The sequence below is a fragment of the Lonchura striata genome, chromosome 3 (genome assembly GCF_046129695.1).
Source record: "Lonchura striata isolate bLonStr1 chromosome 3, bLonStr1.mat, whole genome shotgun sequence".
NCBI classification, from domain to species: domain Eukaryota; kingdom Metazoa; phylum Chordata; class Aves; order Passeriformes; family Estrildidae; genus Lonchura; species Lonchura striata.
This window is the reverse complement of record NC_134605.1, coordinates 84,724,144-84,745,678: the sequence shown is the minus strand read 5'-3', so window position 1 is coordinate 84,745,678 and position 21,535 is coordinate 84,724,144. Positions and strand designations below refer to the sequence as shown.

General features: G+C 38.1%; 1 protein-coding gene across 6 annotated transcripts; it reads right to left on the bottom strand.

Annotated features, from left to right (window-relative positions):
- Nucleotides 1–1,153: 1,153 nt before the first annotated feature.
- Nucleotides 1,154–21,427, bottom strand: ASRGL1 (asparaginase and isoaspartyl peptidase 1). Of its 6 annotated transcripts, none has more exons than XM_021554118.2 (8): nt 21,330–21,427; nt 20,619–20,738; nt 19,956–20,224; nt 16,458–16,600; nt 11,234–11,388; nt 6,886–7,004; nt 4,904–5,014; nt 1,154–2,244 (listed from the first exon to the last, which is right to left on the bottom strand). In XM_021554118.2, exons 3-8 carry the CDS (start codon nt 20,140–20,142, stop codon nt 2,009–2,011), a joined length of 951 nt encoding a protein of 316 aa, XP_021409793.1. In that variant the 5' UTR covers nt 20,143–20,224; nt 20,619–20,738; nt 21,330–21,427; the 3' UTR covers nt 1,154–2,008. The 6 variants fall into 6 exon arrangements, with proteins under 6 accessions (XP_021409793.1, XP_021409836.1, XP_021409807.1 ...); XM_021554161.2 differs by having other exon boundaries at nt 20,652–20,738; XM_021554132.2 differs by lacking the exon at nt 21,330–21,427 and adding an exon at nt 21,150–21,220.
- Nucleotides 21,428–21,535: the final 108 nt, after the last annotated feature.

The window sequence follows — 21,535 nt, the reverse complement described above, 5'->3', positions numbered from 1 at the left end:
GCTTATGCTTGCTGCTACACTAACCGGCACTTGGGTTTTGGTCAGCTTGGAGCGTGACCAGAACCAAAAATGTTAACACACAAACAGGTTTACAAAGAAGGTACACCAGGTGTTATGGCTGTACTGGGTAAGCACACCTCCCTCCAGCTACTTCAAGCAAAGGTTGTAATGAGCGTGCCTTCCATGAACTCTTTCATCTGACAAAGCCAGTATATATGTCAAGATATTTGTATTCTTGTGTACAGCCTACATCACCATTTAGCACTACAAAACAGACTTCAAGTTGGATTATTTATCATTAAAAAAAAAAAAAACATTGAGCAATTTCATGAAAATAATGCTGCAAAGTGAATTTTGGCTGAATCATGGAGCTTATTCTTCCATTGCCTGTTCTCAGGTTTATCTTCCACTAGGGACAAGTGAGATAAGCAAAGCAGATTACTGATGACAAATACTTTGAAGGTATTTTGGAAATAATTTTTTTTTTTTTAAGACAGCCTGGCCCTGTATGATTTGTATCTCAGGCATAGAAGGGGAAGCAAATTAATTTTTACTCAATAGAAGGCTACTATTTTCTACCAATGAGCACATCAGTATTACTGTTACTGTGTTATGAACTTCTAATGATCAGTTAGCAGCCATTTTTCAACATGATCTTCTGTTGAAAAAAGTGCATAAGTACTCCATGGTCATGTTTTGTATCCACCATCTTCTCTTGAACCATCACTGTCCACATCCAATCACCTGATATGTCCAAGAAACCATTGATCAAAGCATAGAGAAAGTTAAGACAGTCTTGGCAACCCTACTATTCTGTATGTGCCAACTCAGTAATACAGCTTATTGTAGTTGGGACACAGTATGAGTAGTTTCAAACCATGATTTAAGATTTTTGTTATGTTTATTTGGGCTATCTGGAAGGATCATTCCAAAGAACGATGGCATGTAAGAGAAAATCTAGTCACCAGCTGAAATGCATAAAATTATTACAGTTCTTAACAAAAAAATTATACAGTTGAGAGTCACAAAATAAAAATCTTTCTCTTTCAAAAATACAAAATCTTAATGAAGAAAATGTATTAGAAGTAACAGAATATATAGTTTTTTAAAACAGAAAATCTCTGCAGACAATGTTTCAGACTTCACACAAGAAGATTGTTAACAAGTAGTTTTATTTATTTTAGTACAATTTGCTTTCATCACTTACTTTCAGATAATTACTTTTCCAGTTAATTGTCATCTCTGTCTCATGTTTTGACTTAAAAGGTGCCTATCACCTTTGCATTAGAGTAGAAAAGATTGCTGTATTTTTATTAAAAGCGTGATTTTCTCTATTACTACACCAGATACGAAGTCCATAGCATCTTTCCTTTTAACTATCCACATACAGTTTGAATCATTGTAGCCTACTTAGTTGTGATGTCAATTAATGGAATTAGAGCTCCTTAGCATCACCTTTCCCTTCCCTGGAGAAAGTTACTTTTTTCGCTTCATTATATCCTGTGACAAGTTATCTCAAGCCTGTGAGAACAATTATAGTCTCAAATCTTCTCTGCTCTTTGGTGGTATTTCATTTGACCATTAGCAAGTTGGTACCATGAGATGGCTGCTCAAAATACTCTGGATTTTCATAATTCAGCTTTTAATTAATAGGTATTTTTCTCTCAAATCATCCTGGCAGCAGTGTCTGAGAATGGATGTAGAAAGGAGTTCCTCTAATACTGAAACTCAGGCTCCATTTAATATAAGACTAAGGCATGCTAACAAAGGAACCTACAGACCATTCTCTTTCTTATCTAAAAAAGAGGATCTGACTTCACAAAGGTATTAAAAGACTACACATATATACGTGTCCACTAAAAAACTATGCCCAGATTTTGTTTTGACTGTAAATGCGGTAATGCCTGTGAACCAAAAGATCTTTCAGAAAGACAAAAATCAACTGTCATTGTCCTCCAGCAGAAACTGGAGATCTTCATTCTTCTCTGTCAGTCTACTTTCTTCATTGTTAGAATCCCTCCCTTTCAGATGCAAGAGCTTCATCAACAGACTTTATATGCTTCTCTCCAGCATAAATGCCATAATGCAGGTTGTCATCCTTTACAGTAGCCCAGGACATTTGCTTGGTGGAGAACCTTGCTGCCCATTCTCCTGCCTTGTTGACAACAATGACACCCCCCAAACCCCCAACTCGTGTCTTCATGTAGTCTAATGCAGTGTCTGCTGCTACCTCCGGTGACATTCCTGAAAAGAAAAACAAAATAATTTCACAGTACCTGTCCTGGCAGTTTTAAAATTCTCTTTAAATTTCACCCCTCCCCATGGAACCAGTCAACTCTAATTTCTCTTTCAAGTAAATTGGCAAGAAACTTCCAGTCTAAGAAATTACGTGTTTTTGGAAAGGCTCTGGACAGTTGCAAAGAGCTGCTATGGTGTGATACTGCTCCAAGTATTTATTTACATAACTTCTGATTTTGATTCAGTCTCAGTGTTTAATACAAACTAACTCGCAAACTTTATGTTCAAGATACACCATTTCTTATGCCATCATCTGACTGGAAAAAAACATTAATCTGCAAGGTTTTCATCAAAGGTTTGTGACAAGCTAGATCTAAAGCATTTGCAGTTTGAAAAAACACATATCAAAACAATCAAAAATTTCAGTCATCATCTCTGTTCTAGCTCCACTGACTGCAACAGAGCTCAAAGCACGTACTACACATCGTCATAATTTATCAAAAGCAGACATCAGCATGACTTTTCCTGAAAGTTCTGAAACCATCAGGCAATGGTCTCAATGTACCAGACATCAGACAAATGACCAGCAATGCAACTGTAGCTTTCTCTACTTGATTTGTATTAACAGGAGTATTTTCTAAATAAATCAAATTTAATAGGTACATCATACACACAGGCCTGTAATAGATGCAAAATATTTTTTCACTACAAGTTTAAATATACATTCAGGAATGCAGTTGGCTTGGCCTAATTACCCTAAGATATAGACCCTCAGTAATGTTATGCAGCTTAGGGTATAGAAAAAACCTGACCTTCATGCTTTCCCTGCAAATTTTGAGTAAAAACCAAATAAAATCAGCAGAGTCAGAATTATTCACAACACTGGTGACTGACAGGATAAAGCTCCTTACTCTGATGCATGGGTGACACTGTGACTATTCAAGTCAGTGGCACTGTCTTCAAAGGGTCAGTATTTCACTGTTTGATTTTTCACCAAGACAACAGCTGCCACCATAAGATTGAAATTCCGACAGCTGTTAAGACTGGCAAAGCAATTTGCTCCTGAAATACAGAAGTAAATTTTGCAGCATTTGTCCAAAAGAGGATATTTAGTATGCGAATTACTAAATAGCTGAACAGAATTATGAGGGCTCTACAGTTGTTCTTAGACACGCAACTTCAGCTCACTGACTCAAAAAGCTGTAACAACTTAAGGGTTTGTTTCCAGTGCCTTCATGGAAACATGCTGGGAGGAGGGGCTGGGGGGGATCTAATTGCTGACGTGTTTGCCTGGCAGCTGAGTTATATTTCTAAGCAGGATGAATGAAGGTAAAGCAAGCATGGACAGGGTGAACAAGTGCAAACAAACTATACATGAATACATGTGGGTTAATTTTCTTTTTCTTTTTTTCCAATAAACTTTTTAATTTGAGACTCATTTGCCTTTCAAATTGATTAATCACTAGCCAGATAACTGCTATCAGTGCATAAGTCTTGCAATACAGTTAACTTCAAGCCAGAGAAGAAACTGGCTTATACAGTTTAGACAAGAGCTTAGAAAACTGTTTACAAATTGAATACTCAAAGATGTAATTTAGAGAGTAAAGGGAGAGCATAACGTGTTAAGAGCTTTGGAAAATAATCTGTAGGTTGTATTTTATGCTGAAACTGTCTCGTCAGCTCTGAGATTTAGAGAAATGCACCCATTATATGCAAACAGCCCTATAAAGCACAACAAAAATATTCACAGCTGTTCTTGTCTCTCTACTTACTGCTTCTCCAATGAAAATGTAAATTGAATGTTTTCCAACTATTTCCACTTTGGTTGATCTCAAAGTAAGTTACACTGTTCTGCCCCAAAGCTACAGCTTTCTAAAAATATTAATATCTGATATTAATATCAGATTAATATCTGATACCTATATTAATGATTCTTGAACTGCATGCAACACAAGTATGTTGTCTGTCTATGTTTACGGGCTGTAACATAATCAAGGGTTTAGATGATAGACTAAGTCATGAAGGTAAAGCTACAAAGGGTCATCCCAAAGTCAGATTGTATTACAGTCACATAAGACATACTGTGTCAGCTGTTTACCACATACCCACCCAGTCAGTTTAGTACATTTTCCAAAACAAAATGGAAATTGAAATCATCATTAAAAAGTCTGAAAATAATTTCTGTTGCTGTAATCAGAGTTGTTACAATAAAGACCTTTACAATTCATGAGAAAGGCAATATACCATACTTTCTCCTTCAGCTCTAGTTATCTGTTTCTAGCTCTCCCTTACTGCTCCCTTAAGTATGTCTTATTTTTACTTGTTTTCTTTCTTGTTTACAGAATTTTATTTTATATTTGAGAAAAAATATTAAAGAGAACGTCTGTTAAACAAAGTATAGAGTAGTATCTTTCAATGTACACTGATCTAAAGCATGATTCAGTATCAGACAGCAGAGATAATTCTGTCTCCTTCAGCTATTTTAGCATTATTAATAATTTAATACCTTGTTTCTAAAGTTTTTGTTTTAACCCATCCATGTACCCCTGAGAGCTGACAGCTCTTCTGACAGCTGTTCTGAGATGACAGTATCTACACTGAAACTTGTAATTGGGCAATGTTTCCTATCCTCATTACTTCCAATTACAGCAAGTTTGGAATATACCTTGCTCCATGTGATAGAGAATCAATCGGGCTAAGACCACTTTCATAATGCTCTCCCCATGTCCTGTGGTTGAAGTGGCACCAGAATGGTTGTCAGCATAACCTCCACTTCCTTTTCAAAGGGAAAAAAAAAAAAAGAAGGCAATATTCTGTAATACAATTTAAAAGCCCTGCATTGTTTAAAATAGGTACCGAACATTTATTCCTTTAGGTCCATTAGCTACGTGCATTTCTGAGAGCAAAGTGTCAGAAAAGCTTCATTCTCATTTCTGCCATAATATGAAATGTAAAATATATGAAAGAGATGAAAAACCATTGGAGCAGGTCAGTTTCAAAGTTTAGAGAGAAGACTAGTGATCTGTTTGTGTACAGAAGGAGGCCAACACTCCACAGGAATGGGCAAAAATATTTTCCAGAACAGGAATGGAGGGTATATTGAAGATCAGCAAGACAGGGTTGGGATGCAGAATGCCAGGTCATATCAAATTGAGAAGATATGAAGGAAGATAGTGAAGCCATTGGTAAGCTGACCAGTATGAGGGGAACTTACCCTCCACAGCACATAAGATATTCAAAGAGCATGGGCTCTAGTGAAACTTCACAAAGTACCCCTGAAGCATCTTCAGAGTCCTCACCATAAGCAGAGTATTTCTTCTGTTGAACTCCCCTTTCCCCCTCCCCCCTCGTTTTTTTCTCCCATCCTTGTTTTGCTGGCACATTCCACACCCTGTTCTCCACCAAGCTTCTGTTTGCTCAATACCCATATTTCTAGCACATCTCCTAAGAAAAGTATTTCCCAGGATCTAGGAAGAAACATACCACAGCATTATAAACAAGGTACTGGGGGAGGGGTAAGAGGCCTTAGAAGAGCTATGAAAGTTTTTTCCCTTCTGTACTTTCTTGATCAGACCCCTTGAATGGACTCTGAGTAACATGTAGAAAAACACTGCAATGGTAAGTCAATGCCCCCTTACCAAAGCTTCTAATGTTTAAAAGCACAGCTGACATTTCTGTATCAAATTCTGAAGACACCTAACAAGACCAAAAGTTGCAAGCAATATGCTCAAAAGTGCTCAGTTTCACTTCTTCACAAACCCATGTCCCAAGCTATAACAATGCTGAACATAATCTACACAGGAGGAGTGTAGATTTATTTTCCTTTCACTTCTGCAGCATTCAGAAGGCTGTAGCCAGACACAAAACTGAAAACCATAGTCAAAATCCAGAGGATACCAAAATGTCAACTTTGTATGCAGAGAAAGACAGTTTTATAATAATCATATACTGCCAACAGCAATGCTATTTGAGTTTTGCTATTTACTAAAAATAATTATTTTCCAAATCCGAGCGGTATGATGGAACCCTGAAGCAATCAATTGGCAAGTCTGCTTCATGAGAGGAAGAAGTCTGTGGAAAGGATTTCAAGTGTCTCTTTATACTTGGATAAGAAAGCTCTTAAAATATTTCCTTTATTCCACACCACATCTATTAGGGTCTGAGACAGTCTTATCGGGGCTCTCTTAAAAACAGGAATTTACTCAGAGTTGCAAGGCACTTTATAATTCTTGCTCACTGATACAACAAGTAGTAATTGCAATTACACCTACTCCTTAAGGATTGAGGAAACAGCATCATAATATGGAGCAGGCTACAGTTTTTGACTTAGTGGAAAGCAGAGCCATAAGAAAAGAGAGCTTTATCAGAATCAACAGAAAGGAAACACAGTTGTTAGCATTGAAGAAACAAAGAAATAACAAACTCTCATCCCCATTTTACACACAGAATTCCCAATTCTTTCTTGCAAATCTCCATGCTGTAAGGAGCTTTAGCTTTGATATATTTAAATGTCAGACCTCCATTTCAGATGGACTAGTACTTATGTTTTGTTTCACTAATGAAAAGGAGAATTGTAATACTTTTTTTTTTTCTTTCTCTAAATGAGATGCCCCCAAAAAGTGAAAGGCAAGATCCCACACCCCATACCTATGCATGCTGTGTCACCAACACGGCCAATCATTTTATTAGAGAGTCCTCCTGTGGATGTTGCACAAGCTACATTGCCTTCACTGTCTATAGCAACAGCACCAACTGTTCCAAGGTCTCTGCCAAGAAAAACAGTTCATAAAATTAGACAGAATTAAAGTATACCTGCCAAAGCACGTTGCCTTTATTTCCCAGGTAGCTTTAAAGAAGATTTCTATAAAAGACTTAGACTCATCATAAAGCTATTTTTGCCATGCTTCTCATTATAAAAATAACAAGAAACATGCAATAATTCTCACAAGCTTTGTATTTAATAGAGTAGAAAACACTTTTTTTTTTTTGGTCTTTCTCCCATGACTTGTTTACTTTCATAGCATGGAAACTTGGGGAGGAAAAAAACCCACAAAACAAAAGCACACAGGGCAGAAATACTTTTAGTCATTATATTCTGGAGTAGTTTTTTGGCTGATACAGAAACTGACACACAACTTTCCCCTAAATGGCAACTCAAAGATGCAACAATTGGCTCCACTGTTTCAACAGGAGTTTAACTGGAATTATTAATGACAGTGCACATAAATGAGTGAATACAGAAAAGGACAGTAATGCTATGCGTGCACTGAATCATTTCCTTCCTGTTCCTCCCTCCTCTTTCCTTTTCCTTACTCCCCTTAATGTTTATATATATATATATATATAAAAATATATATAAAAAGCTTATTTATTTTCCTTTCAACTAGTATGGCTCACAATGCATCATTAAGACATACTTTAGTCTTTGTAATCTGTAGCTACGTAATCTTGAGGTTTAAATCACTTGGCCAGTAGACTCTGCTGAAACTGCACAATGGTTTAAAAACCTTCAGGTGCTGAAGAAAACAGAAGTCTCAACTATATCCTTATTACTTCAACACAGAAAAGGCACAAACAATAGCCTGCTCAAAACAGACATGTAGCTGTTCATGGAAAAAAAAAAAAAAAGCCTGTCGTGACTTCGTGACTTACTGTCACAGTTGCTGCACTGACAAGTGAGGCATTACTGAGAAGCAACAGTTTAAATATCCATATATTCCAGTCTTAGCAATTCATGTGGGAACATAAACCAGTATGTGACTAGGAGAAGTACACCAAACCCCAAAAATAATCTAAATCCCTCCACACAGAAAAATAATTTGTAACAATCCTTCAAGGAACTACCCAACTGACAACTGGAAAAGGAACACCTTTCGAATTTGCCTGGGTACTGGTGAGGGTTTCTCTATAGATGTGCAAAATCTAAGCTAATTAAGTCAAAGTCTTTGCGTATCTTGAAACCCACAGTCAGTTTCTCAGAGACCCAACTTCCTGTTCGCTCCTTCTTATGTAAAATATCATACTGTCAGTCCCTACACTTCATTCACAGCAATTGAAAGTTGACTGATGAATCATAGGCCTTATAGGCTGCTCTGACATTTATGTAGAGACGGACCTCATCTCAAACCGGTATGATGGTGCAGATGGGCTTCCCACCCACCCATCTGTTACAAGTGATTTGCTGAAAAGAACATTAGTAAATTCAGTACTCCCTTGCACATTCATGTAGCACCCTTCAACCAACTAAAGTTAGATCCTCCTGAGAAACTAAGAAAGATGTATCCAGATTTACATTTTCTTAGATAAGTATTTACCTTAAGCACCTGTGAAAATAAAAGCACACAGATGACACAGGCAATAATTACCTGTTTTGGTGTGAGAGCACAACTGGCAATAAATAACAAAGTGAATGTGCCAACACGCCTCATCTGCAGTGGAACAAATAGACAACTACACTTGATTTCTTACACTCCATTTTTTACTGCTTCATTTTAACCTTTCCTTTGATGATCTTTAGAACAAAGAAGATACAAATAAATTTTTTTGCATGGCTAGTTGACTCCAAAACATTAACAAAGAAGACAAAACTTCTATCAAATTATAACCATCTCTTCTATTTTTAGTTATTGACAGTAGCAAGAACCTCAACAAGTACCTGTGATGTACCAGAGGATCCTATTAGGGCTTTTTTCAATCAAGAATTATTCCTATATGCTGCATATACTGTGACACAGAATGTATAATCTGGATTTAATTTCCTTTTGTCTAAATCTTTCATTAGCTAATACCCATGAAGTCACATGTATTTATACTGTCTCTGTTTAACTAATGGGTTAGTTAGCCTCATTTTGTCTTTCAGCCCTGCACCAGCAGTGGGGTTTTTTGTTTATTGTTCTTAGGGTCCTTGTTAGTTAATACCTCGAGTTACCCTAGCAGTGTGATTCACAGTGGGGCTAGGAGTCCATTTACTACCTTACAGCCAGACTCAACACCCTTTCTGTGGGATTCTCAGGCAAACTTCAGTAATTATTAACAAGGGTATTGCCAGAGTCTGCAGTGGGAGACTGCAGATAAATCAAATCCCACCTTGCTATTGATAAAAGGTGTGCAAGATGGAACACTGTACACGCAATGGAATCCTAAGCTTTCAGTGTAAATTAATGCAAGCTTCTAACCAGCAGAGGAGTAAGGTATCTCTTATGGAGACGCCAGACTTTACCTGCAAAGCCTATGAAACCCCAGGGTTTCCAACACTGTGAGGATCAGGGGACTGGAAGTAAAATGTACACCAACCTTCAAATTCCCAGTATGATCTGGTATTATGCTGCCTCTGACTAATACTACTTCACCTTCAGTCTGTTCACCTCAGGCAAGTTTCTGCATAATCACTGTGGACATAATGTGTAATACAGAATGAAATGGGTTTGCATTAAAAAAGACCTGTTTTCAACTTTGTGAATTTCTGCTGATGTTTTGGTTTTCAGAAAAAGAACAGCATAGTCAAGACAAGAAAAAAGTTTTCAGCCTTTCAGAAACACACAAGCTTTTTATTATCAAATATTGCAGAAGTAGTCCATGCTGAAACTGAAGATGTCTAACACTGTTTTCAGGGAAAAAAGAAAGAAAAAGGTAAAAATGGAGCAGTTATGAGGAATGAATGAAGACTTAAATGCCATGCTATTCCAACTGGTATGTTCAAGAGAATGAGAGGCAGTGGTGGCTACATCATCCTCAAAATTCTTCACAATCAATGATAATACCACACAGTCCTTGGACAGACCACGGATCAAAAGACAATTTCTCCTGGATACAAAATAAACTATGACAAAGACCAAACTATGGTCAAGGAACAACATCACTTTGTTTACAAGACCATATTTACTTGTCTCATTACTTTGTTTTTCCTTCCAGCAATTTACTGAAAGCAATGTATAAGTTGTAAATTATAGCCTCACTTCATGGACTTTAATTAATATGCTCACACAAGAAATTTCCTCCTTCTGATCTACAAATTCTGCTCTGCTCCTGCCATTACTCCTGTTTCACAAAACAGATGAACAGCACATAATACAGCATTTATGTAATGTAATACAGTGTTTTCCTTCATCACAACCATGGATGTACAAATGGAAGCTCAAAACAATTTAGTGTTTATGCCTCCCTCACAGGCACCAAAAACATTCTTGACACCTGATGTTTTTTCATTCCTTTACTGCCTCCCTTACCTTCTCCTCTACTTTATATGAGACTACTTATTTTCCAAGTGATATTAATTTTGCTTTTGGGCAATACCACCCAGCAGGATCTCTCTTCCCACCCACCACTAAACTTGGTCATTTTTTTTCATTCCTTTTTATAACCCACAGCAACAATCACCACTCAGAAGGAATTACTGGTCAAACTCTGATGTTGTTTAACTATCTCATCTAATTTAAAGACATATCTGATCATCTGCTTAATACTTAACAAAGATCAGCTTTCTTAGATTTTTGGGTTTTTTTCATTAACTTATTTTCGTATGTGCACTGGGGATTTTTTAAAATCACTTCCTCCACAGAAAAAGCTATACAAAGTAATACCTGCTGTTTGTTGAAGATACTCTGTGCACTTCTGTAACTGATGATTTTAAGAGCAGTAGCAAGTTCTAAATTTGTTCTCCAATAAAGCCACAAAACTTGTACTATTGTCAAAGTGACCAATAATCTTCTTAAGCAGCAACAAGTTTCATCCAGTTTGTTCCAGTCATTTAAGTTTAAGCAAATTCATTGAAAGCTTGATTTTTCTACTGCTTTCAAGAAAGACATACTGTAAAGACTGTATCAAACTACATAACATTTGGAATACAGGCCTTTGAGGTTTATGTTTATTTGTTTGGGTTTTGTTTTTCTTGGTCACTTTGTTTGTTATGGGGTTTTTGGTTTCTTTTGAGTTTTCTTGTAACCAGATAGCCCAAAGTAAATTATCCAAATTTGAAAATAAAATATATTTTACCTACTTCTGAAACTCTTCAGGATTGGAATCTGGCTCAAGGTTCTTCTTCCATCTCTCCCGGGATCTCTCAGTTATGAGTTTTTCCCCTGGAATTTCAGGAATACCCATGGCCTGAGCAAACAGGTGTGCACCATGGTCAGTCAGCAGCATGTGCTTTGTCTGCAGAAAGACAAGAGATTCATTGACAATTCTTATTTAGTCTTGTACTGAGAAGTTTTATATAACTGCTATTCTTAGAAGTATCCACAAAAAGAAAAACACAAATTTTATTTTAAAAATTTCTAAACTTCTGCCCATATCCACTTCCACTATAGATGAAGAAGCTTTCAGATCTCCAAACCACAAAGTTTAGCCATCAATAGAAAAGAATTGTACTAATCTATTTAACACTTACTATAATGGGAGAGGAAAAATTGGTAAATTTGTTCTTTAGCTCATTTGTATGCAACTGTTTTGTACTGTTTCAAATGAATCACCAAATTACTTAATAACTAACTGTTTTGTCCGTTTAACTAAGAGATTTAGAAAGCTTTTATTCAAAAGAATGCTAAATAAATTCCTGTTTAAAGGCATTGCACCTAGTAAAATAGCCAACAAATGTAAATAGCATACAGCTAAAATGTTCCTTATGATCAGCTAAACAATTTCATTTTCAGTATTTCCTTCAACAACCTGCTATTCTTATTAACTCAGAGGATCAAATTTAAAAACAGAATACTTTATAATGGGTTTGACCAAAAAATGTTTACTCTCTTCTAACAATCCTTGGAAGTTCTACTTTAATTCCTTTACTTACAAAGCACTTCAAACCAGATTTTAATTCAACAACCTTAGTTAATTCCATGCTTCAGAGTCTGTAGAGCTTGGTTAATTCATATTTTAGAGAAACTTGCCAGATAAATTTGTTTAATTAATCCTTCTACTTTAGTAGTAGCTCTGAAATCTGATTTTAATGTCTCAAAAAGTAAGCAGCAGCTTCTTGGACAATTACACAGCTGTCAATTGCTCATCAGAGCCTGGGAAGGTTTTAGTGGTAGTCTGACTATACAGCACAGAACAATTTCAGAGCAGAGCACCTAACTTACAGCCAGCCTTTCCATCCATGCAGAAGCACAGCCACCAGACCAGCTGAGGTCCATAGAGAACCATGATGCTGGAGGCAGCAGGCCTGCAGAGCCTTGCTAAGCACCCACACGGCACAGTGCCAGCTCTCAGCCAGAAACAAGGACAGCAGAGGTTGGGTATTTCTGTACCATGCTACTTTCTGGAGGATATTTACAGTCTCAAAGCTTCAGGTTAAGATGTTGCAGACCATCAACTGCTGTTGACTTCTAAAGCAATGACAAATAATCACAACCATGACCAGTGCATAGCACTGCATTGTTTTAAAGGATTCCAGACAAACCTCTTCCCAAGTCAGAGACACCGATCCCTGCTTAAAACTATTACAGCCTCTGCATTCAGCCCTTTGGACAGGGACAGAGGACTACACTTTAGAAACATTTGTGATGTTGCAGCCCTGACATACAACCTTTCTGAAAATTTAAATGCCTTTTAAATTATTCTTTAATTCATGAGAGTATTGCTTCAGGGAATACTAAGGGTGACAAAAAGAAGTCCCCTGTATATTTGCAAGCTGACATCGGGCTTTCGTGCTGAGTGCTGTTACCATATTACGAGACGATGTAAGACCAACCTATTTCTAACAAAACTAACAAGTAGTGTTTTTCGACTTGAAAGACAACTTCTTTGTGCAATACTGCCCCCCTCTGCCACTACCAGTAACCCATGAGAAGCACACAATACAATATTCAAAATAGTTTTGGTTTTTATCTGTGGGTATGGGTTGGGGTTTTTTTGTTGTTTTGTGGGTTTTTGTAGGAAATTTGCTTTAGTGTTGATCTGTACCAGAAGGCTGTGTCCTCCATCCCTTGCTTCCTTTAGCAACTAAGACTACAGTATCCTTTAAATAAGTTTTAAAAATCAAAAGTTTTATTATAAAAAATAGAAATTATTCTAAAAACATTTTCATAGTATTCCATCCCATACACAAATTTGCATAACATCCACCTTCCTAGGCTACACAAGAAATACCGGCATATTGATAAATACTTGCGTATTGATAAACTTCTACCATAAGACTTTGTGTTTAGGTTTTCATTTTTTCTTCTTTTTCAGTCCTCACTGAAAAGAAGATGTCTCAAGATGATTTTTATCATTCTCTTCAGCAGATGTTGTCAATCAAAAGAACCAGTAGAACACTGCCAAACAATGCAAAAGCACATTTTTCTGTCTCATTCTTCTAGTTTCATTAATATGTTTGCTAATGCAAAGTTCCTACTTTTTCTGGAAGTAATTTACATCAAGTAATCCAAAAGGACAAGAAAAGGGTTCAAGATCTTACAAAGAAGCAACAAATGCTGGCACTTTTAGTTAATTTCACTGGAAATAGGGAAAATACCCTGAATTTTTGCCTGGCCTAAAGTTCACACCATCACAGCTCTTTATTTAAAAATTCTGGCAGCACAGAGCATAGGAAAAAAACTTGGTCCTTTGCCTCAAGAAGTGTTGAGTGTTTTAAGCTAAATTCTCTTTTGCCTAATGTAAAGTCCTACACAATAAGAATAGGGAAAAATATACACAGCTTACATATACCAATGAATTAGTGCTCTAATGTTAATGGGAAGCCCATCTAATGAAGTTTTAGAGCTGAGAAGGATTACATGCCCCAAATTAAAGAAAAAAAATTAAATCATCATTCTTTTTATGTTCAATACAAACAGGAAGAATTCAACAGATATCTAAGTGCTTCTTCAAGAATAAATTAGTAAGTGTACTAAAAGTCTTCCACCTGTAGAAGCTCCTGTGAACAACAGTACAGTAAATCATGATTGGAAATTATTCTGCTGCCCTCCTATTTTCTACTTCATAAATTTGGCCAAGTTTGAATCCATTGGGAAAGTAACAGCCAAAAGGACAAATGTGTTGCAACAACCTAGAGGGGCTACTCTGGCCACCAGATGGAGCCCACACTGTTCCATAATAGGATGGAAATACAATTACAAGCAGATGTACAGGGTGGTTTTCGTTGATTTGTTTGTTTTTGGAAGCTGCATGTTTCAAAATTCTTTATGGCATTAAGGCATCTAAAAACCACTGGGAATTATGCATACAGACTTAAGACCCCAGAAGAACTACCCTTATTACCCCCAAATCTCACTGTTAAAAATGCTTTTAAATCAAGCATAGTACAATAAAACACACTATGACATGTACTGTGAAATACCCTGGGTTGATGTCCCAAAATTCCTGTCCAAGATGAACAGAGGGGCAACAATGAGCAGAAGAGAAACATCAGTTGGTATTCCCATTTATGGGAGATGGAGAAGCACAGAAACTCATCTTAAGACACATCAAGCAATTTAGGCCAACATTTACATTTGAATTTATCATCATGCAAATAAATTTTTTGCATCTTGGCAAAGAGTAATGCCTGTACCACAAAATGTCATGGTGTTAAGGCTACACCATTATACGTGGTCCCGTACAGTGGAATTTTAGGATTTCATTTTGAATTTAGCCTCAACACTTTTGAACACCAGAAGCATCATGCAATGACAAGAAAGGCGTTGTAATAGACAAGACAGAGGAGAGGGATTTCTATTTGTTGGTTTGGAGGTTTCTGTTTAATTTTTAAAACACACTTTGCAAAGTTATATTATCAAAATCCAGCAGTGTCATTTTGACCTTATTCTTGTTGACTTCAAATAGGATTTTTTTCATGGACAAGATAAGAAAATAAAAAGCGATTAAATAAAGAAAATAAATAAATTAATAAAGAAAATAAAGCAGCGATTCTGGAATATGAAGAAAACAATAGGCATTAAAATAAGTTCTCTACAGAAAAAAATAAAATTAAATACAACATTCACTTTAGTATGCTAGAGACATCTCTCCCCCAACCCTTCATCTATATTCTCAAATTTTGTCTTGTGAAGCTGTCTACCACCTTTTTTTTGTTAATAACTAGATCAGTAAATAAGTAAACTGCATAAAGGGAAAAACCTTATTCGTAACACATTTTAACATTGCTTTCTAGCAAACATACATTTCACTGAAGTATTTATATTCAACATTTTAGTGAAATGTTCTGATCTTAATAGCAGAACTATCTTTCAATTAAGGACACGAAAAATTCTATCTGCTTTGGACGCCACTGAGGACAAGACAAATGTCAATCATCTTTATAGATCACAAAAACAGGTTTTGTTCCCTCAAAAGCGATTTTGAAAGGTTAAAGAAATATAAGTCTTCTTTATTAATAAGTGTTTTTATAAATATGAACATTTTCAACAATGGGGCAGCTATACTAGCAGGATGCAAATCTAAACTCCAAAGACAGGACAAACTTTTTGATCACTGTCACAGCCTTGTAATAGTAAAACAGACAAGATACCACACAGATCACTCACTCTCATCCTTACATAGATCAGTTGCACCATTTCTGAAAAATAAGAGAAGTCTGCTATGGCAAATAGTAGATGGACTTCTTAGTGGAGTGAGGTGGGATTGATCTTATATAGAAGGTCAAGTAATATTTTACTGCCCTGATAAATCTGATTATCTTGGAATCAAGTTGTCAGCACCACATAGAGCAAATGTTATCTTCCACTGGTGGAAGACTACAAGTGTCATGGTGCTACCACCTGGTCAGGTCACAGTGGAGAAGGCTAGCCAGAAAAACACAGGAGTGCATTACACAGCCAAATACGTAACTGGGCCATTTAGTTCAGTTCCGTATCACTGCAAAATGAACAGTGTACTACCCAACTTTAATCTTGCAAGATCAAGCACAATGCTCAGTGACAACATAAAAAATCCTCAAAAACAAGTGAAAACCAACAACAACAAAAAAAACCCAACAAAACAAAAACAAAAACAAACCCCAAAAAAAACTCCCTTGAATACCAGCAGCAGAACTACAGGAGACAAACATGTATAGGTCAAGTTATGTTTCCTTAGAATGCTATTGTTTATAAATATTTCTCAAAAACCCTTAAAGTAAGTGCTTCATGGTCATGACCATAGTTTCCAAACACTTTAATCCATTTCTCCCTTCTTTGTTGCTTTAAAGCACTACACAAACACCATCACTGAGGTGTATCAATATACTGGATCAAGTTCAAAGGAAAAAAAAAGTTTCATACTCAAGTAGATAATCAGCATACCTTTTCCATAACAAGTCGAGCAAGTTTTATAGGGTTTGCTATGCACTTAACTGCAGATACTGCTCCAGAGTCTAAATTTTTTCCATCCATGATAATGGCATCCATTTCTACTTCACCTTTTTCATTTAGAACAGATCCACAACCTAAAGACAAAAAAAAAATAGGCGGCAAGAGTAAAAGAAGAAAGTCATTAAGAGCTAACCACCCAGGTGATTCAGTTATAAACTCTCATCAAGTAACTTTTCCCCTTCCCACTTTGCTGACTTACCAAAAGTATATCCCAAATACAAACAAAACTGTTGAGTATAACCACAAAATACAGCCATTAACAGAGTACAACATCTCACAGAGTACAACATCTATTTTAAAACTGAGTTTTATTTTTTAATATGATGAAAAACACACTTCCAATCCCATCCAAATTTTATACTTGGTATTAAAGTTAAATCAACAAACCATCATGAACAGAATTCTTTATTCCCCAGATAACTTTTAAGTGTACAAACCTATTTTGCCTTTGAAATTCTTCCAAAGGAGGATACACTACCCAAAGAAATAGTATAGTGTTTGATCCTATCAACAGATTAACATGACACAGCACTCCAAGAAACTGCCAAAATTATTGGAGCAGAGTAAGTGCCCCCTCACTACTGTACCAAAAGCTTGAAATAACAAGCTCTTCCATTAATAAACAAAAACACTATATAAATTAATTTTAAAAAATAAAAGTTAAGTAATAAAACATCAGGTAGTTATCTTCTATAATTTTCAGTGCTATCACTAACCTAATTGAAAACTAATGACATGGAAAATGAGACAATGCAAATAGGGTAGTTTTTTAAATAATGAGGAATAATAGGTTCTAAGTCATCAAGTGCTCAAGCCTTGCTAATAGAGATGGTGAAGACTAAACCTGAAAAGAAGTAAAAAACCAAACCAAAACATGGCAGATTTGCACAGTACCTCAGGTAAAAAGCCTGAGCATTGTATATAACTAATCCAGTAGGGCTTTTCTCCTTTCTGTTAAACCAACATTAAAGCAGTCCAGAAAACACTGTTAATAACTGACATAAAACTTTTATACCAATGTACTTCAGACCTGAATATATGAAATTAAATCCCCTGTGACAAAAGGCAGCTAAATCCTGTAATCCTCCTCTTGTAATCTCAAAAACTGCCCTTGCCACATGCAGACACACCCCCCCAAAAGTTATTTTTTACCTATCTCCAACTGCAGATATTATTTCACAATTAAGTCCTGCATCATTCACAATACGTTAACTTCTAGACTGGTCTGTAAAGAGCTTACAGGTTAAATTGCCTTGTGCCACCTATATGAACATCATTCTTCCAGCTTTTTCTTATGCTGGTAAGGAATTGTTTTTTTAGCTAAACTGCCGTGCTCTTTTAACTTCCTTTCACAGGGTAGGCTTTCTAATTCATGATCACAAAATTCCCACTAGAACTAGGGTACCCCTTTCTCAAGTATCAGTGACCAGAACCATTTCCAGGGGAAATGCAACAAGGCCCCTTCATCAATGCATTAAGAGTATCCCATGTCTACCGGGCACATCTCACAAGATACAGCCAACTTTTCTCATTCCACTAGTCACCACAAAAGTCTGTACACCACAGCAAAGCTAGTTACTGAACTTCAAGTGATCTCAGGTAGGATGAAACCTTCCTTCGGTGGTTACAGGCTGCCTTTTCACCTGCCTTCCAAAGCAATGGGTAGGGAAACCAGCCTCTGAGGCCATGGCATCCATTGGCAGTAGTGCTGAAAAAATAACGTTTTTGGCTTCTTATTAAGCAAAGGGCTGGGAAAATGAGAAAGATAGAAAGACACAAAATCTAGGAGGAAACAAATAATCAACATATCTGACATCAGCCTAATCACAGCTGGGATACTGAGAGGAGTACTCCAACTCCCTCTATCTGTATAGATCTGTCCTCTGTCCTGCAAAGGCCGTATAGGAAAGAGTGTGCAAGGATCAATAGTGTCAGTTCTTACACCTGGAGTACTCATGCCAAGCCGGTTCATACTGCTAGCCAAAAAGATGACACAGAAATATAACCATGCCACAGGTAGAACTTGATGACTTTATTAAGCTGCACAGGTCACTAAAACAGTAATTTTATACACCAGTATAGCTTCTGAGCCCTTGCACCAAGCCAACATCAAGATGACCCTTCACACCCTATCATGCAAAAAAGGACACAACTTGATTATTCTGCCCATTCTTTCCTAGCTTTATTGTTGTTAGCAATGTCTGTTTACCTAGAAAATATTACAGCAAAACTGATTTTATCCTTTTATGAAGATAAATACTACATAATGTGTTATAAACAGCCACTCCAATCAGGGTCCTTTTCACATAGTGTTCAGCTCATTTTTGCCAGATTCTGAGAGCAGCTGTACCTAATGAGCATTAAAACAATTAGGTGTATCTGTAAGTAACAGACTACTTGCCACTTAGATCATCATAGTCAAATCTGAACAATGAGTGAAAGCTCAAGTCCAGTTAGGCAAAAGCTAAATGAGAGAATGCCATCCTGATGCTAACTACATAAAAGTACACACTACACCTTCAAGTCCACTTCATGATTTCAGCTTGAATGCTCTAAAAATCAAAATGTTCAACCCAAGTCAATAACAAAACAATTGAAGTTTCTTATTAAATAAAAGCTGCTCTTCACTGCAAGGTGAGGCAGAACAAATGAACCTCAGAAACCTAACTGAGCACACAACTAATAGCTATCTTACCTAAAATACTGAGCACCTACATTTCATTCCATGTTCTTTTCTGACATACCATGGTGGGAGTGGGGAAATACTTTTGCTGAAATTCACCAAAATAATAAACTTGAGGTCCTAAGAAGATGAGAAAGTATTTGATTACTACCACTAACATTAATTCACATTACTGATTAGGAAATCCAGTTACGAGCCCTTACTATAGGAAGGTATAGATTTATGACTCATATACCGCTATTGCATTGCTTCTCTAGTGTTATTTACAAAATAACTAATTGCAAGCATTAATGAAGAGAAAACCACCTAAAATCCCCAACACCAGTATTTCTGTGGCAGTAGGTAAAGGTCAAGCACTCAGGATTAAACTATGTTGCAAGGTATATCCAAGAGCCTTAAAGAGACACATTAACACATTTCTTTAAGAGTTTGTGTCTTAAAACTGATATACATAGCACAGTGACAGAAGATTTACAGAAAAGTGAAGCAGCATTACACAAATTAAATGGCAGATACTGAAGAATGGAAAAAGCATAACTCATCTTCCTAAGTGTACTATGAGAAACTACAGTACGCACACCATGCTGAGAAATCACCTATTTTGTGACACTAGAATTACTACACTGCAATGTACATAAATCAATATTAATGCAATAATAATACAAGCTAGGATTTTCAGAAGCATCAGGGCAAAACACTTGACATATGATATAATTCTAAGTCCACTTAATTCTTAGAAAAATTACCTGCATTAAAATGAGGATCATCTTCCATTGACCTTACTGCCTCCTCAACTGCATCTACAGCACTACCTCCCTGCTTCAGGACAGCGTAACCTCGCAGTGCAGCTCTGGCAACACCAGCACGACATCCCTCTTCTCGTTCTTTGAAGATCCGGCCAGCCCCACCATGCACCACGATGACAGGCTTCATCCTGCCAAGTGCCTCCCCAGGCTTTCAGCTGTGCACACAGGTCAGTAGGTGGGAAGGAGTAGTCTTTTGTATGTGCTTCTTTCTGCAAGGAGAGTGGCTGCAGGTTAGGTAACACATACGGGTAGTTTGCTACAAGTTTACCTTCCGGGAAGCCAAGTTCTCACACGGAGGAGCTCCTAATTCAGCCTGTATGAGGCCCCATGCAACTTGGTGAAACTCTGAGGCCAGCCCTGCTTTGAGGAAGGGTCTGGGTCAGGTGGCATGAGAAGGGCCCTTTTCAGGCTAAGTTACTCTACAATCTGGTTGTTTAGTATGAACCTTGTCTGGTAATAATAAATTACATGGGAATAAGCATATAAGTAACCCTTGAACCTGCTAACTGCTCTTTGTTTTAGATGGGCAGCCTGTTTTCAGAGCCCAGTAATATCACCAGCAATAAAGAAAGGCAACTGACCCGACCCGAGTTAAAGGCTTACCCAACTCAACCACCCGGATCCCAGACCTCTGACCTCTTGCAATGCTTTGAGCTTCTAGCAGGAAAACAAGGTTCATTCACACCTGGCAGCCAACACCGTGCTGTTACTGCTCATGGCCTCCTGCAAGCAAAAGACATGGTTGCTAGTTGCTACACATATTCAGAAATGCAAATCGTGGGGTTTGCTTCCAGAAAAAGGCAAAGAAGCAGCAGCTAACTCACGTCCAATGAAAACTGGGGCACCTCCCAGAGAAAACTCCCCCCGTGACAAGTTTTTCGGGGACAGCTATTTTTGGAGGCTGTGAAGAATATAATCCAACAGCCTTCTCTCCCACAATACAAGCAAACCCTTCCGACAGAGCGTCCCGCATTCCTCCTGTCCCTCGCACTCCAGCTGTCCCAAGGGAGGCCAGCCGGGCAGGCAGCAGGCGGGGAGCGGAGGAGATCCCAGCCGGGGCCGCTGTGGGGCATATAATCCGTAAACGAGGCGGTTTAGGCTTTATTTCGTCCGGCAGCTACGCTCTCCCCTTACTCAGCACAGGCTACCCTCGACCGTAGACACAGCCCTGCCGCGCTCCGAGGCGGCAGCTCCGCTCACGGCGGCTGCGCCGCGCTCCTGCCCGCCCCCGGCGCCCGCGGAGACCGGGCCCGCTCGCCCCTCGAGAGCCGCGTCCTTGCCGCGGCCGCCCGGGGCGCGCGCAGGCCCAGGGACCTTAGGCCGGCAGCCGCCCTTAGCAAACATGGCGCCGCCGGCTGCGCCGAGGCGTGTCCGCTCCGAACGTGGGGCGGCTGCCGCTTCACCCCGCGGTCTCCGCCCCGCACTGGGGGGCCGGGCCGCTGCCGCCGGCCCCGAGGCAGCACGGCCCGGCCCCGAGGCAGCACGGCCCGGCCCCGAGGCAGCACGGCCCGGCCCCGAGG

Coding starts and splice junctions, on each gene's coding strand:
- ASRGL1 (XM_021554118.2), bottom strand. CDS start 20,142: ATGAAGCCTGTCATCGTGGTGCATGGTGGGGCTGGCCGGATCTTCAAA. Junction 11,389..16,457: donor CTCGACTTGTTATGGAAAAG/GTATGCTGATTA, acceptor GTCTTTCTGCAG/ACAAAGCACATGCTGCTGAC. Junction 7,005..11,233: donor AATCCTGAAGAGTTTCAGAA/GTAGGTAAAATA, acceptor TTTTCTTGGCAG/AGACCTTGGAACAGTTGGTG.